The sequence below is a fragment of the Micromys minutus genome, assembly GCF_963924665.1.
Source record: "Micromys minutus genome assembly, chromosome: 28".
Lineage (NCBI taxonomy): Eukaryota > Metazoa > Chordata > Mammalia > Rodentia > Muridae > Micromys > Micromys minutus.
In genome coordinates this window covers 18,945,188-18,962,204 of record NC_137963.1, presented here as the reverse complement: position 1 = coordinate 18,962,204, position 17,017 = coordinate 18,945,188, and the positions used below count along the sequence as shown (strand labels likewise).

General features: G+C 45.7%; 1 protein-coding gene across 3 annotated transcripts in view; it reads left to right on the top strand.

The window, feature by feature from the left end:
- Positions 1 to 16,804, top strand: part of PALM2AKAP2 (PALM2 and AKAP2 fusion) — a gene marked incomplete at both ends in the record, with an annotated part of 298,468 nt that extends 281,664 nt beyond the window's left edge. For all 3 annotated transcript variants that reach the window (XM_080940223.1, XM_080940225.1, XM_080940224.1), the window contains 2 exons: positions 3,557 to 3,735; positions 12,848 to 16,804. In XM_080940223.1, coding sequence (XP_080796349.1) covers positions 3,557 to 3,735; positions 12,848 to 12,946 — 278 coding nt within the window. The remainder of the gene's footprint in view (positions 1 to 3,556; positions 3,736 to 12,847) is intronic.
- Between the last annotated feature and the right edge of the window lie 213 nt (positions 16,805 to 17,017).

Sequence of the window (17,017 nt, the reverse complement as noted above, 5' to 3'; positions counted from 1 at the left end):
GTCCAGGGAGAGTCTGGATAACAGAATGCTGATCACTGAATAGGGAGACCATTTTCAGGTACTTGATCATTCACCAAGTGAATAGACAAACTCGAAAAGAGAAGGTTTGAAGGGCCAACCTGGGATAAGAGCCAAGGATATGGGAACCATGAGATGCATACAACACCCGGGATATTCATTCCATAGTTTGCACATTCTTCTAGGGTACATCTCCTATATCATAGAACTCATAGGGCCTTCGTGAGGCCATAGATTGACGTACTGACTATTCAGATGTATGCACAGACTGTAAGAATTTCATTCTTGTAACGACACCATAAACACCATGCTGCTGTTGGGGAAGTACCACAAGTTTCCCATCATCCTGTGAGAAGTCTTTGACTCTGAACTCAGGATTGAGTCAGGAGTGGAACAGCTTTTCAGTGGCTTGTGTGAGTCCTAAGGTGGGGCGTGGAGTTCTAAGGTATGACGTGTACCATACTGTAGGGAGGTCGTAGGGCCCAGCATAGAGAGTTGACCAATTATCGTCCTGTAAAAATGTCAAGACCGACGGCCAGAAGTTTGTGGGTCAGAAACAGTTTCTCCTTTGTCTCTGGGACCTGTGACAGCCCTTCCTTGGCTTTGGCTATCCAAAGTCTCTTTTGCCAGTTACCTCTTTGGAGACTGCTCCTCCAGCCCTGCTAAGCCAGCCTTGCTTTCTGCGACCTCTAGTGACTGTTGCTGGTATTACCTCCTGCTCCAGGGATGGGTTTTCTTCTGCTAGACTATGGAATTGGCAGGCAATGTCTTTGCTTGGCTGACTTTCTCATTCTATCACATTGGCCATAATTCCAAGCTAACTCTGACCATTGTTCTCATATGTGATTCTGGCTGGAATTAGCACTGGGCTTTCATGATCTGAGCCACAATTATCCACTCTGTCTAGCCACCTGTCCACTCACACCTGTAAAAATTAAATGACGTGAGGGTTGTGAAGGGCTTGCTGTAAGAACACCCTCAGTATCACTTCCGAACTATCGAGTCTTGTAGTCTGTGGCCCCAGAGTCCTCTTTCTTTGCTTGCTTGTTTTTGAGACAGAATCACACCTGTAGTCCAGGCTGGCCTGGAATTTATTGTATAGCACAGGTCTTTGAAGATTCTTCTGCCTCTGACTCCCAAGGGTTGAGAGGGGAAGGCTTTTAATCTCTTTCTTGGGATTCTCTGCTGGTAGGGGAGTATTGATTCTAACACATAAGTGTTTTCTAAATTCTACAATAAACTTGCTGGCGTATTAAGTACACACTGGCTCTTACCTTGTGCTATGTTCTGCTGGGATCCAGAAGTCAGGACAGACGGAACGCCGCCCACTGTGACAGGTTCCTCACTGAAATGAGTGAAAAGGATTTCTAGATGACTGGAATCATCGGTGTCTTCCTGTGATTTTATAGTTTATTCCAGATGACAGGCACTTCAGTAGGCAGAGATGATACAGGGCACTATAAGAAAATGGCTTTCACAGACCTTAAAATAAGGTCTTGTCCGGTAAAGGCATCAGTGTGAAAACCACAAGCTAGGCGTAAACAGTTTACTCTGCTTCCCAGACATTTTCTGTTGGAAGAAGGGTTGCTGGGAGATGCTCTGGACATCTGAGAGGCAGGGTGGCAACAGTCATCATCCTAGCAACGTGAAACAATGTTTCTGGCTTTCCAGACTTGCACACATAGTGTGCAGAATGCCCAAGGGATTACACAGTCTTCTGGATACAAACCTTTACTGATGCTTAACTCGGTTTTTATAGCAACTATGTAATAGTAACAGTAAGTTACTGGCCCGGAGCTGTCTTTATAGCAACTATGTAATAGTAACAGTAGGTTACTGGCCCGGAGCTATTTGACTAAGGACTGATAAATAGTGGGTTCAAACTCCAGCACACTGGCTCTAGATTCCAGAGTCTAGAGCATGCAGGCTTACCCACGCTTCTGTACTGTTTCTCAAAGTTTCATCTTAAAAGACCATTGTGAGTCTGGGGTTGTGACCCTGTTGGTAGAGGCTTGCCTGGCATACATGAGGTCCAGAGTTTGGATCCCCAATATGACTTAAAGCGAGATATGGTGGCATATGCCTATAATTACAGCATTCAAGAGGAATTCATGGTTATCTTTAGCTACATAATGAGTTCGAGGCCAGCATAGGCTACAGAAGACTCTAAACACCCTCCCACCCCTAGCCCCTTAAAACACTGGGCCATCCACACATGCCGTTCCAGAAGTGAAGGCCAGGGATTTCCCACCTGTGAGAAGTGGGGGTCTCTAGGAGCAGAAGGGCTCAGTTGGTAGAACATTTGCTTGGTCTCAGTCACCAGCACAGCAGAAAGCAGACTTTGTGGAGACCCTGGGAGATGGAGGCAGAAGTAAGCTTGAAGCTGATCTGGACTATACAATGAGTTCAAGGGCCATCATTCACAACATGAGATAGTATCTTAAGAAACAAAAAAAAAAAGAGTCTCCAAGGTACCAACTCCTCTTGACAGCCTCCTGTTGTGATCTGTGATAGAACATATGTTCCCTAGATATTTGGAGCCAGTGTCCAACAGTTTGAACAGTGTCTAATGTTCAAAGGATGCTGATAGTTTTGGAGAAGATGCCTAGAGGCTCCATGCCACTATTTAATTAACCATTACTGTAATCTCCCCTGAGTTACCTGGCAACTCCTGAGGGGTGATCTCAAGAGCTAAAGCTTACCTTCCTAACTCTGTTGTCACTCATTCCAGAGAGTCTAGGAGTATCTTTGGGACATTAGCAGGTAAGGGAAATGAAAGAAGCTAGACAAGACGGGTGTCTCCTGGGAAGCTGGAGTCTCATTCAAAGACTTCTCCATACCAGGGTGGGTTGGCTAATCATCGGTTACCTCGGATGCAGGGGGCAGAGGATGCTGGGAGTGCTGGGGACCATCTTTGGCTCAGGTGGCCTTTGTAGAATCTCAGCTTTCTCTCACCTGTAAGAAGTTGGTCTCTACAGTGCTGCAACTCTGACAGCTTTATTATTTTTTTGAAGATTTACTTATTTATTTTATGTATATGAGGACACTGTAGCTGTCTTCAGACACACCAGAAGAGGGCATCGGATCCCATTACAGATGCTTGTGAACCACTGTCGGGTTGCTGGGAATTGAACTCAGGACCTTTGTAAGAGCAGTCAGTGTTCTTAACCACTGAGCCATCTCTCCAGCCCCTCTGACAGCTTTATGATACAATCTGAGAGAATTAGTCTCCACAGCCTTGGAACTAATGTCTGTCTATCTATCTGTCTTTCTGTCTGTCTGCCTGCCTGACATGTTGCAAAGTGGCTGCCAGGCCCATTTGAGTGAACCAATTCTTTAGCTCTGGCGTCTCTGAGGCTTGTGTTGAACAGGTTTGCACTTTGTTCTTGTAATGAAACTCTTTGACTTAACCACGACTCTGCTCTACCCTTGATTTTGCAAGTGTGCACGCGCGCGTGTGACGGTTTTCCTTCCTTCTAAAAGCAGTGCCTGCTGAGCAGATGAGTTTAGAAAGGGTGTTCTCTTCGTGTTGTTTCAGGGAAAATAGAGAAAGTCAAACCTCCTCCGTCCCCCACAACTGAAGGTCCCGGCTTGCAGCCTGACTTAGCCCCCGAAGAGGCTGCCGGAACCCAGCGGCCCAAGAACCTGATGCAGACCCTCTTGGAAGACTATGAGACACACAAAAGTAAAAGGCGCGAGAGAATGGATGATTGTAGTGTAAGTTTTTCCTCCTTTCCTTTCTGTTTTCTGAGGGTGACTTTCAGTGTGGTGTGCCTGTGTCCTGCTTCAGACCTGGATGTGTAGGCAATTTATCGGCTCGTCTTGCCTTGTGACTCTGAAACCTGTTTTCAAACGAGTGGCTTAAATGTGCCTTGGGACTGAGTATCTGTCATCAAGAGCTGGTTGTTTGGCGGCTAAGTCAAGCTTCTGGTGTGGGCAAGGGTGGTCCATGAGAGGGCAAGGGGGGAGGAAGATGATGTACCTGGGCCATACATCAAAAAATGCACTCCCTGCAAGGGCCCTGAGGTGCCAAAAGCTATGCTCTGATTGGTCCTCATATACGTTGCACATTCAAGAGACTAAGTCTGTTTGGGGGTTCTTGAAGTGCATAGCTGGACAGGAAAGAGACATTTTAAATGACAGCTAAAAACCACACAACTACCCCTCTCCCTTCAACCCTCCCAACTCCGTATATGTTGGTTGTGTGTGTGCCCTACGAGAGGAAGTCATCTGCTCTGCGGTGGTTTCTTTGTTCAGTAAGAGATTTAAGAGGTGTTCTGAATGGTCCCCACAAGTCTGGGGTTAGCTGCAGGTTATGTGCAAACACCCTAGGGTCACAGGCATTAGTCTTTTATCTTTTACCAAAGTAGCCCTTCCCTCAATCCCCAACCCCACCCCCACCCCAGCGTTACACAGAGGTTGAAAATAACTTGGATTGTAAGCTCCCTAGTTTCTGCCTGTCGTCCTGTGTGCTTATGAACCGCATCCCCTTTCACTCTTCCAAGTTTGGATAAGCTATGCAGTTACTCACAACGTGGATGCTCTGAGGTTCACAGTCGGAAGTCCCTGCCAACTCAAGGACTTTCATGTCCTGGCTGGATAATCCCCAGTTGGAAGAATTTCCGGGATGAATGCCAGATGCTGAAGGCCCCTTTTCAGTTAGAGGGATGAAGACAAGATTAAAAACACACACATCCCTCCTCTTAATCACGAAGGAACACTCAACTCTGCTGCGAGGCCAAGGGGCTTCTCTGTGAATGGAGCCCTGGCCTAGGTAGCTAGCTGATGCAGAAGTTCTTCTGGGTTTCACTGGACAGGTGCCAGCAGCTACTTACATCATGTCAGCAGCCCCTTTTTGGCTGTAGAGTCCCTCTTTAGGTTTTTCTAGTTGCAGTCTGAAGTGCAGTCTTAGAAGCATTTGGTTTTTTTCTCTCCCCGATTCAACAGTGTACACCAGCAGTTTTGCTGAACACTAGCCGAAGAGCCACGGGCTGTTCAGTCATGCCCCACACAAATGCTCTCTAAGTACATCCTGTGTTGGCTGTATGTGCTTTCTTGCACTGGAGTGCAGATGTTAAGTGGGGAAAGTAATTTCCTGGCCCTGGTGCACAGGCCTGTAATCCCGGGCACCAGGAGGCTGAAGTAGGAAGAAGATATCATGGTCTAGGTCTGCCTGAGACATAATGGAAGGAGGTCCTCATGTCGTGGGCAGAAAACTAGACCCTTTCCTCCTGGCATACTCTGACATTCAGGTACCCACCTCAGGAATGCCAACCGGGCCCAGTTTTCTCCAAGTGCTAATGGCTTCCTGTTTCTACTTCACCCAAGTAAATAAACATGTTGGCTAAGGAAGGAACCTACTAGTAAATCAATTTATTTTATTTGAAAGCTGGGTATTTTGAACTTTTTCTCGAATCACCGTAGGACAAAATCTGTCAAATGTTGAAGAGTTTTAGGGACAGGACCAACTCTAATCCCCTATATCCCTACCTGTGCCGTTCTAATAGAGACCCAAAAATTGCTTCTTGAGAAATTATATGGACAACAGCCAGATTGATTCCAAACCACCCGCTAGCCTGTTTCTGGGTTTGATGTAGGGTTCCTTTCCACAACTCTCTGTAGAAAACAAGCTCCATTTCCCCCAGCTGGTCCCTAGCCCTGTCTCTGTTTTTCCTGTCTCTGGTACCGGAAGGATAATAAGGGGAGGATGGGTTGCCTGGTGGTTAGGGAGTTTGACCCTCTGGTCCCTAACAGCTAAAGGTGATTGTCTTCCGGGCCATGCAATCCTGCCCCCCCTCCCAGCCATTCATACGCATTGTTTTTAGGGTGATGCATGGCCTCTTGGATTTTTCTGCCCTCTAAGAGCCTCCCGAGGCTCATGTTGTCATCTTCATTTGTCAGCTGGCTCAGTGACAAAGAACAGAACAAAAACTCAACTTTTCAAAAGGTCCCCCTGCCTCCCTCTCAGAACTTGGGCAAATTGCTCCCTGTCTGCTCGAACACTCTTCGCCCATCGGGACCCTGTTCTGTGTTACGTCCTGTGAGCGTCCCTAGGAACTAACAGAACGTTCCATTTCCCAGGTGCCCACACTAATCCTCCATAAACATCCCAAATGATTATCCCAGGACCACCCCAAGCTCAGAATCTTACCCAGAGGTACAGGAGCCGACAAGGGAGGCTGTGGTCTCCTTTACTGACAATGTAGGTCTGCTTTAGAGAAGCTGCCTCCACAAACCTGGTCCTTTCTCCTCCCTCATTCCCTCCCTCCCTCATGTCTTCCTCTCTTCATTCTACTATTGGGGTCTTACTGTAATGACACAATGGGGTACCGGACTGTCTAAGGTTCAGAGAAGCCCACCGGAAGATGGTTACAGAATCCGTCAAATCCAGAATGGCCACCTAGGTCCTTGCTGGTGGGCAACTGTTTAGACAGTGGGGGAAAAGAAAGCTTGTTAATTCAACAGAAAATAAAAACAAGACCTTGAATTAACAAAACCTGGCTTATCTGATATTTTTATTAATGAGTAGTACAGTATCTACTTGCCTCGAGAGATACTGACTTTTAAATAAACAAATATCAGATGAAGTAATATTTAGGTTGTATAATGAGCCTCCCTGCCCTCCCCCAACCCCCTACCTTTTTACTCATTTCTGGCATGGTGCCAGAGCCCAGCCGCTGGGGGCAGGATCCTGTGAATGTGCCTCTGCCTTATACTAACCCTGGTCTTTTCCCTCTCTGCCAGTACACCTCTAAGTTACTGTCTTGCAAGGTGACCTCCGAGGTACTTTTCAAACTTGTCTGTCTGCATCCTGATGCATGCTTGATCCTGGTGCACGCGGTTGTGGTTTGCTGTCTCCTACTGTGTTCAATAAGACCGGCAAGAAGGCCTGCCCGCCTTGTGTATTTTCTGCCTGACCTTTCTGAATTGGGGAGCTGACTCAAATTTTGACATTTACACAATAGTGAACGCTGCTGGGCTGGGCTGGGCTGGGCTGGGCTGGGCTGGGCTGGGCTGGGCTGGGTTGGGAGGTGGGGCTGGGCTGGGCTGGGCTGGGCTGGGCTGGGTTGGGAGGTGGGGCTGGGCTGGGCTGGGCTGGGCTGGGCTGGGCTGGGCTGGGAGGTGGGGCTGGAGAAGACCTTGGTCACCCAGGGATCTGAAAGACGTTGAACTTAAGGGCACCTACTGGCAGACTGTGTGGATTCTTTCAGTTTCTTCAGGCACAAGTAGCGAATATATTGTAGTCTGGTTAGCTAACAGTGCCACCCTACAGGCTAGTTTCATGATTTTGATTAGTCCTTTATCAATCTTAACACAATACCCGGAGAGCTCTCCACTATGGATGTAGAACAGCTTGTTTCAAAGGCAAACCATCCCAGTCCCTCCTCCCTCCCTCCAGTCTTGGGACCTGTACTTTGTTCTGGAAGCTCAGCTAAGCAGTGGTCTTTCTCCAAATCTCCTCCTTCCCATACAAGCTCCTTTAACACGGATTTCACAAATACGTGCATTTCACGTACATCAGAATACAGCACTAGTGGGGCTGGAGAGATAGCTACACAGAGAGACACACACACAGAATATTGAATCCAGGACACATATATATATTTTAAAAAATTGTTAATAATGTAAACCAAGGCATGGGGGCACATGACTTTAATCCCAGCACTCAGGAGGCAGAGGCAGGAGGATTTCTGTGAGTTCCAGGTCAACCTGGTCTACAGAGAGAGTTTTTAGACAGCCAGAGTTACACAGAGAAACCCCATCTTTAAAGTGCTGTATGTATACATGCATAAATGCATGTGTACATAATACATATATACATGCATGCATACATACACACATGTATGTGTGTGTGTGCATGTATATATATATATATATATATATATGCATACCTAGGAAAATGTCAGGCAAGACTCTCTATAGTTCTAGTCCTATTTTTATTCCTTTTCTTTAAAAAGTTTTCTGTGAGAAATCATGACACTTTATACTTTGATGTCTACTGTACTGAATTTGTATTTCAAAAGAATTGTTTCAAGCGTCCAGAATTGTAGAGGAAACCATTCATCCACACAGTTCATAAGTTATGGAGACTTGTTGGGTACTATCTCTGGGCCTGAGAAGGCAGCAGGCACAGGCTCCTGAAGGCATGGAGCCGGCCTGCAGGTTCCCCTGCCTTAGGATGGCAGTGTCAGCCTCTCTCCCTGCCCCGTGCCTGTAAGTTCACAGTACTGGAGAGATGTTTTTCAGAGAGGTTAAGGTGGTAAATCCAATCCAAGCCCTCTTGTCACTTCCCCCAGCACCCACTCTTCTGTCTCTGTCACCTTCTGTCTCCTCTGAGGGGGGTCTCCATTAATGCAGTGGTGTTTGTGTCTGTGCATGTTTTTATACTATACATATATGATATACATATATTATATATGTATAGTATTTCATATATATACACATCTATGGAAAAACTTAGGGGTTCCTGCATGTTTTTAAATGTTTATGAACTGTAAGTCACATGGTAGTATCCTCTGCTTTATGTACTGATTGTGTTTAATTTTTTTTTTATATGTGTGATGTTTGGGCTGCATGTATGCCTGTGCACTATGTTCATGTAGTGCCCTTGGAGGTCGGAAGAGGACACTGGCCTAGAATTGGAGTTACCAGTGCTTGTAAGCTGCCATGTGGGTACTGGGAATCGAACCTGGGTACCCTGCAAAGCAGCCAGTTCTCGGAACCACTGAACCACTGAGCCATCTCTCCAGCTCCTGGTTTACTGTTTTTAGATGTGTTCCTGTCTAGATGTGCGTCCAGAGTATCCATTAGAATTGCTAAGCAGTGTTCGGTTGAACGGATAAATCTTTCTCTAGTGCTCCCCTGCACTGGAAATGGAGAGCAAATCGCTTCTGGCGAGCCTTTTTGGGTTTTGTTTGTCTCTTCATTTTCTGGTGCTGGGGATTGAACTCAGGTCCTCTTGCATGCTAGGCAAGCACTAATGGACACCTCCACACATTTCCCCATGTATCTATGAAGCAATCTCTGTTCCTACACCTGGGCATACTGAAATTTAGTTGCCAACTCTTGCTAATTGCTCTCCACATAGGTTGTACCAACCTTCAGCATCATATGTATTTTGAACATGGCCTCTTATTAGCAAAATAACTATATAGCTGCAGACTTAATCTGTTGATTGCTAATGCTGATAGGTTTAGAGTGAACGTTAATAGAACCGTGGCGTGGACCATCCTCATTGTCTGGAGCTGGCTCCCATTAGGGGGTAGCTCCTGGAGAGTCAGGCTCCACTCCCCTATCTTTGTTGAGTCAGTATGGCTTAGAATAGAGAAGCTCTGGCCAAGGATGTGCAAGGAAGATAGCGTTGGGCCCAGTCAGTCTCTAGTGAAGAAGAAACAGGGTGGTCGGGTGTTGGCGTGGATATTAACGGAGTCACTCAGAGTTGATCCCATTCCCCTTTGCTCCACAGCCCTTAGTTGACTACCGCTTAAAAGCTGAACAGCTAGCTTTGGAAAGACAGTCCTTTTTAGAGATGGTCCGAAGAGAATTGATAGGTGCTTTTTTTTTCCCATTGAGAGATTTTTTTGTTTGTTTGTTTGTTTGTTTTTGTTTTTGTTTTTCTCCCATCAGATCTCAAACTGAATTAATTGGTGGAAACAATAGCACCTGTGGAAGGTGCTTACTGCTCCTGGTGTGTCACAGCTGTTGTGTCACAGCTGTTGAGCTTGACAGCCTCAAGCAATGACTCAGCACCTGGGAAGCTTAAATCTCGACTTTTCTTCTACTGACTGAACGCTGGGCAAATTACTCGCCCCCACTCGTTAGTCAGTGAGGGTTATTGGGATTGAGACACATGCACTTTGGGCCCAGTAAAAAGCTTTAGAAAGTAAAGTTAGTGTGCAGTAATAGAAGTATTGAGTACAGAGTTTGCTAGTGACTTAGGCACACACCCTCACACACACCTGAATGAACTGTAAAATGAACAAGAGTTCAGTCATACCTCCCTTGAGGGTTTCACCTTTTGAATCTCCCCAAGTCTTATTTCGGGACTTTACTCTAAGATAGTCCTCGGGCCAAAACTTCAGAAGCATAAGGACAGCTGCACACTGAGGTTTCCAGTCACCCCAGGCCTGGTTCGTTCATTTTCTTCTCTGGGTCTTTACTGAGGGATTTCAATTCCATTAGAAATTCAGGATTATGGGTAAAGGCCATCCAAATTAGAGGGACTAAGAGTTATGTGAGCTCATCAATAGATGTCTAAACCGAAGCTACGCTAAACATTTCTATGACTGGAAACATTTTCCTGCCTGCTACACCTTTTATGACTGAATTCTGAGGAAAGAAACTCCCATATCCCCTGTCCTGCTGTGCCCATGACTTGTTGGGAACTCAGTCAGTATTGGAAAGGGGAGCGAATAGATGAATCTTAACATGGGTTTCTGAAGAATGGGGCAGGAAGAAATGACTGAGTTTATTAAGCATTAAAATGAAACTTAAAGCCAGGTGAGGCACCCACCTGCCGTTAATCTTAGTTCTCTGGGGGCTGAGGTGGGTGGATGGCAAGTTCTTGGATAGCCTGGGCTATATGACAAGAATTTGTCTCAAGAGAAAAAGAAAAGGGGGCACTGGAAGGATGACCCAGTGGTTAAGGGCACCAGCTACTCTTTCAGAGGACCTGGCTTCTCATGGTGGGTGGCTTACAACTGCCTGTAACTTCAGTTCTTCAGTTCCCAGGGCATCCAAGGCCCTCTCTGAGGGTCTGTATGCACCAGGCATGCAAGAGGAACACAAACATTTATGAAGGCAGAGCACGCATACACATAAAAATAAACACATCTTTTAAAGAGAGAGGACGGGAGGCAGTAAAAAAAAGCTTAACAGCAAGACAAAAAGCAGAATAATATCATTAATAACAATATTAATAATTATTATTATTTTAAAGAAACCCATTTCAGAACCTTGGCTTTATACGGTCATACTCCCGGAATTTCTCAGTTTATTTCTGAAAGGCAAACGAACAATTTACACAACACATAGTTCCTTTTAGAATCAGTGTTTGGATTCCACCCCAGGGTTTATAACCCTTTCAGATGCTGGGAAGAATTCCTTGAGGACAGCATTGTGCACTTAGAACTGTTTGTCCCTTGGGCAGACTATATGCTATGGCTTTTATTATGCCCACCTGATGTGGGGATACTAGGCACTGGAGTTTGTGACTTATGCAAGGTCACACCGTCACAAGTTAAAAACCTAGATCTTGTTGAGTTTCAGAGGCCCTACCGCCTCCTGAGGAAGCCATGATGTTAGGGCCAAGGCAATAAGATGAACAAGAGACAGACCTGAAGTACAAGGCTCGGGTGTTATAACCCATGCAGTATTATCAAACATTCCCATACACACTGACCAGAAACAACCTGTCTAGTTCTCAGGCATGGCAACTTGCGTTCTTGGGTAGTATATGTCCATGATGTGCACAGAGCTAGTTGTGAATTGGATACAATGTATCATTCGCACAGCAAGGGTGACTGACTGCATCCTGCCTGTAGTCCTTGCATTTTAACACGGAAGCAAAGAGCATGCTGGGATAGACCTCAGCCAGCAGTCTAACCCAGCACACGCTTCCACTTGGCGTCTTCCTACCTCTCTGGAGTTGCCAACATCGCTGCCTAATGCCTAAATAATCATTTTTAGAAGAAGTACAGTGTTCAGCTGTGGCTCAGAAAACCCAACCAGGACTTTTCTTTGAAGTCAGAGACTCTGCATCCTAAGTGAATGCCGAAGTGAATACATGAGCTTCCACCCATGGCTGTGGCCTGACCTGGAACCGTTCCCTGTGTCCGGCCTCCTCCATGCTTTTCATCTACATCCATCCCATCCAAACTAGAACTGGAACAGGTGGCCTGGCTGTCTTCTGACTGGTCTGCTCTCAGGAGCCTAATAGATGATTCTAATAGACAGGAGGGAGAGGGGTCCCGCCTTCAGGGGGCCAGCCTACTTGGCCTCAATGTGGCCACCGTTAGTTTCTTTTATTAGTAGTATTTATGAGCTCAGTGATAAACACACCAGAACGACGGTGACTTTTTACTGTCCCAAAAGCTTCCCCGTTCCCTCCCTTCATGGCCACGTGTGTTTTGTTCCACCGTCGTAGGTTCTTGTGATATATTTTCCTAGTGTCAGATGGGTTTGCAGATCCACACTGGCCCATCGTTAGACACCCCTTCCCCATCCTTACCTAAGAGGCAGCTAAGAAGGTCTGTAATTGTGTTGTTCAACAAAGCGGTGGTTGCTAGCCTGGGGGGTGGGTATCGAAATTTAAATTAAAAATCTCTGAAATGTTTCATTTCTCACTGTCTGAATGTACTTCAAAGGCCTACTGGTCACCTGTGGAGAGCGGCTGCCACTTTGGAAGGCCTAGAGAAACAGTTTCAATGTAGTGTGAAGGACCAGCAGCTTGTAGAGAGAGCGCTACTTTAGAATATTCAACTCCTAATATTTGTCCAGCATGAGCAAGGCTCTGGGTTCAGCCTCAGCACTGCAAAGCCAAAACCAAAGAAACCTGAGGCAGAGTCAAGTCTGGTTTAAAGTCACTTATAGATCTGTGAAAGGAAAGACTTTGGAAATCGTGCACCAGGTAGTACGTGGGTTTTGGCTTTGAACGAAGTCACCTGCCCTGCCTCCTTGTCCAGTCTCTGCTGCTTGTCACCTACCCCCAGCAATACCAGGTCCTGTGTCGTCTTGGGAACATGTTGAATGAGCAAGTAGACTGGAGGGATGAAAAGGAAGAAGTTGGTGTATGTGAATGCGTGCTAATCTCTTCCCCATCTCTTTCTAGGTCCTGGAGGCCACACGGGTTAATCGAAGGAAGAGTGCTCTGGCCTTGCGCTGGGAGGCAGGGATTTATGCCAACCAGGAGGAGGAGGACCATGAATAAGCTCCCTTCAGCTCGGAAAAGTCCTTTGCTGAAGGAGTTTCCACAAAGAAACCAAGACCTTACTGAATGAGAAGCATTTTAATAGACTGCTTATTAAAGTGCACACAAACTCAACAACCCTCGTGTAGACCAGAAGCTGCAATACACAATGATTTAAAAAACAAAAAAACAAACAAAAAACAAACAAACAAAAAGAAGTAAAGCGAAGTGAACAGGAAGTTCACCCATCAAACTCTGAGACCAGGGGTAGAAGAGCAAAGATCCCTTTGTGACTCAAAGAAATCCCTGGCTTTGGACCGTTCCTCATCTGATCCAAAGGGACACAGACGTGACAAACGAGTCAGTACAGTCGCTGCAGGCATAACTGAGGCCAGCCTTGGCTGGGTGTTGCGGAGCGGCCATTCCAAGGCAACCAACAGGGCCCGGGCTGGTGCGGCCGACATCAGACATCACACGGGCTATTCCTCCTCACCAGCTTCCCGCCTCTTTTTCGCTTGAGACGTCAGAAGTGCTGGGCTGATTCCCTTTGCTCCCGCAGCCATAAAAAACAAATGGTGTTTCTTTCCACAGTTGCCCCAAAAGGGGGCAATGAGGATTCAGCCTCTCTTACGTGTAATCATTTGAAATTGGGAACACCTAATGGTCACGCTCTATAAGTCCATATTTTTAAGGCAATATCTCTTCATGTTGCAGATACAATCTGTTCTACAGTAGGAGGTGGAGAAAGGTGGGGGAGAGAGCCAAACCAAAAGGGTTATTAGCTTTAGGACCTTGTCTGCTTTTACCGTTGACTGATCCGTTTAGGGAAACCCGCTTTCACGATTATGTTTCTTCATATGAAAAGTATATTTAGTGGGCAATGACTATTTTTATGATGGGATGGGGCAACAGGAACATGGATAAAACCTGTACACATTTGAGCAGCTTGGTTCAAGATGGTAGGGTATTTTTAGAACGGCAATAATCGAAACAAAAGGGGGGCAGACTCTGCCTTAGAAAGGTAGATGATCAGAAATAAGGTGTTTATAAATTTTTTCTATTTTAAAGTGGGCCTTAGAGGGGGTTGTGGTATAGGATGAATTGTTTTGGATCTGAGAAAGGCAACCTGAAAATCATGGAGCTAGAGAAAGGGGCGAGAGGGACTAAGAATGGGAGAGGAAGGGAGGAGGAAAGAAGGGAGATTATTTTTGCTGAACAACCACTGTTTTTCAGGATGACAAAGAGAAAAATATAACGTAGAGATTTAAGTGCATACGTGGAATCAGCTACAAATTCTAAAGATGGTGTGTATGCCTTCGTGTGCTTGTATAAAGCGTGTATGTTCGAGAGTGTGGTGTGTGTGTGTGTGTGTGGTGTGGTTTGTTGATCATGACACATGGGTGTACAGTATTTCCTCCGTAGCTGCCTGTCGGCTTTAGGAGTGAGTGACAATTTTCTTTTTTATGAAAAGGGATAGAGAGGCACAGGGCTGAGGCAGTATTTCTGATATTGAGCTGACCAAACATGGGATTTGCATGAGTCACAGTTGTGAGGTTTGGAGCAGTTCTGGATTGATAATTTGACATTTAGAACACACCCTATTTATTCCTTTGTGTCCCTGCCTTGAGCACCACAGAGGACGCCAGCTTCACTCTGTGATTTTAAGCAATAGGATAAGAACGTCCACTAATCAGGTGCTCCGAGTTTCTGGATGAGAAAATATTTCATTTCTGGCTGGGAAGGGGAGGTGGGAGGAGAGGAGAAAGAGTGAAAGGGGAAGGAGGAAGAAAAAGAACTAACCAGCCTTTATTATTTTTTCTTTATTTTAAGCTATTTCTTACAAGCAATAATTAAATCTGACCTTGCTAAAATTCATTTTTGTTTTTATGTTATTATGTCATAAGATCTAATATGTTATTCTAAAAAGTAGCGACTCCACAATATTTATATGTACACTCCACACATGCTTTTTTTTTTTTTGTTGTTGTTGTTTTTTTTAATTATTAGACTAGGGTTGACTTTGGGGGAAAGCTTATTCACTGATAAGTAGTGGGCACAAGGTAAAAAGATGGAGTAGTCTCGTGACTTATAAGGATGTTTAGACAATATTATTAAAAATGCTAGCCACCAAGGACAGAAAACAAAGGCAGAGAACTCTCCTGCAAGGAATTCACTTTACAGTGAGGGAGGCGGGCCCAGAAGGCAAATGTCCTGGACTCGACATCCACATCAGAAGTCCTGCTAAGTAGATGGGCACACTGGAGAAGGGTCATCTTTGTCTAAGGACTTCCAGCTGGAGGCCCCAAATACCTGGCCTGTTTCCACAGTGAGATGAAGGTTCCTTCCTTAGGGGAAACACAGGGATCAGACGCATGCGCATGGGGGAGGGTGGAGGAGGGGTAGCTGCAGTGTCCCGGGCCTCCCCGCCCCCACACAGTGGCAGAACATCTGGTGAGCAGGATAGCACTGTGAATGCTACTAGAAAGAAAGGCACGGTCCTTCATGTTTTCTGGAATGTGCTAGAGACTGGAAGCACCTCAGACCAACTTCCCTATTTTTCAAAAAGGGAAACGGTCCTCTTGACTTCTTGTCCTGTTTAGAAGGGAAATTCGGACCCTCGTGGAGGTTACTCTGAGGAAGGCATTGGCAGCCAGAGCCCACACACTCCATGGAGTTCATTCGGCGGCAGATGCAGTGATCTTTTCGACTGCAGTGGATCGAGTAGGAAGTTCTGAAGGTTGAGGGATTAGACTGCGCTAGACGAGGAGACACCGGTCTCTTCCTGTCCGCGGGGCTTTCATCACTGGGCTGTCCATTTCCAAGTTTTGCTGGTTTCCCTGAACTGCCTCTAAAGACTGCCGTCTGTTTCCTTGCTCTCCTCGCTGACAGTTCTAGTGTATTCTACTAAGATGGAAACCACCCCTCTGTCAGAGAGCCAGCTTCTCTCTGTGTTCTTTGGTGGTAATTTTTTTTTTTTTTTTTTTTTTTTTTGATTTGGGGGAGGGGGATTTTGTTTGTTCGTTTTTCCCATTCAGGAAACATTTGAGCCATTGCTTTAGACATATATATCACTGTGCTAGGCTCTAGGATCCCACGTGGGCCCCTGTCACTTCCCCATAAGGAGCAGATCCCTGGAGGAAAGTCTTTCCTGCCCCGTAAGCCCGAGATGAAGAGGCACCTCGTTAGCTTTGCCTCGGATGCTCGGCTCTCTCCTGCATCAGTAGTACACAAGCTTCTTAGTCTCCGCTGTAAGAAATGTTTAGCTTCCGTAGACGTTCCAAACCTTCCTGAAGGAATTCCACACTGCAGTGTTTTTACTCACGCTTTCCTCCAGAGCCTCCAACTCGACAGCCTTGGCTTTCTCGTCTAGAAATGAGGGATGCGGGGTCTGTCAGTGGCAGAGGCTGGGCGGCACTTGGATGACGTGGTGCATGTCCCTTCCTCTTACCCATGCATGCTGCCCACCCTAGGCAATGGCATAGAAACAGTATATAGATCAGTGTCCACACACACACACACACACACACACACACACACACACGGAACACCAAAACAGTGTTGATTGTTGTGTTTAAAGACATGTTTTCTTTTCTTCACCCGAAGAATGGACTTAAACTATGTATTGAAAAAAAAATTAGCCTAAGTGTTAGAGATGGTGAATGTATTCAGTTACAAAAACAATTTCCTGAATTTTAAGCATTCAGTGCGCTGCCAATTTTTACTTTGTGTTGCTTTTTATCCAAATGGCTTTTTTTTTCTTTTCTTTTTTCTTTTTTTAATTGGAGGAAGTGGGGGGCGGGGAGCAGCAATATTGTGTTTGAAAAAATTATACTCTGTACCTGGCTTTCCTGTGTTATGTTAACCACTTAAATGTTTTTATTCTGCTTTGGTTTTATAGTGTCTGTGAGGCATTCAATGCAACTATACAGTTATTTTCTCATTAAAACTCAACGTGTGTGGTGTTTTCTTTTTTCTTTTTTTTTTTTTTTTTTTTTCTTGATTGAAGGATTGCTATTGTTTTACTGTGGAAGGAGGTTGGGAGATTGGTTGCCAAGCTCTGAGGGGCGTACCAGTGGCCTTGATCCCTGCCTC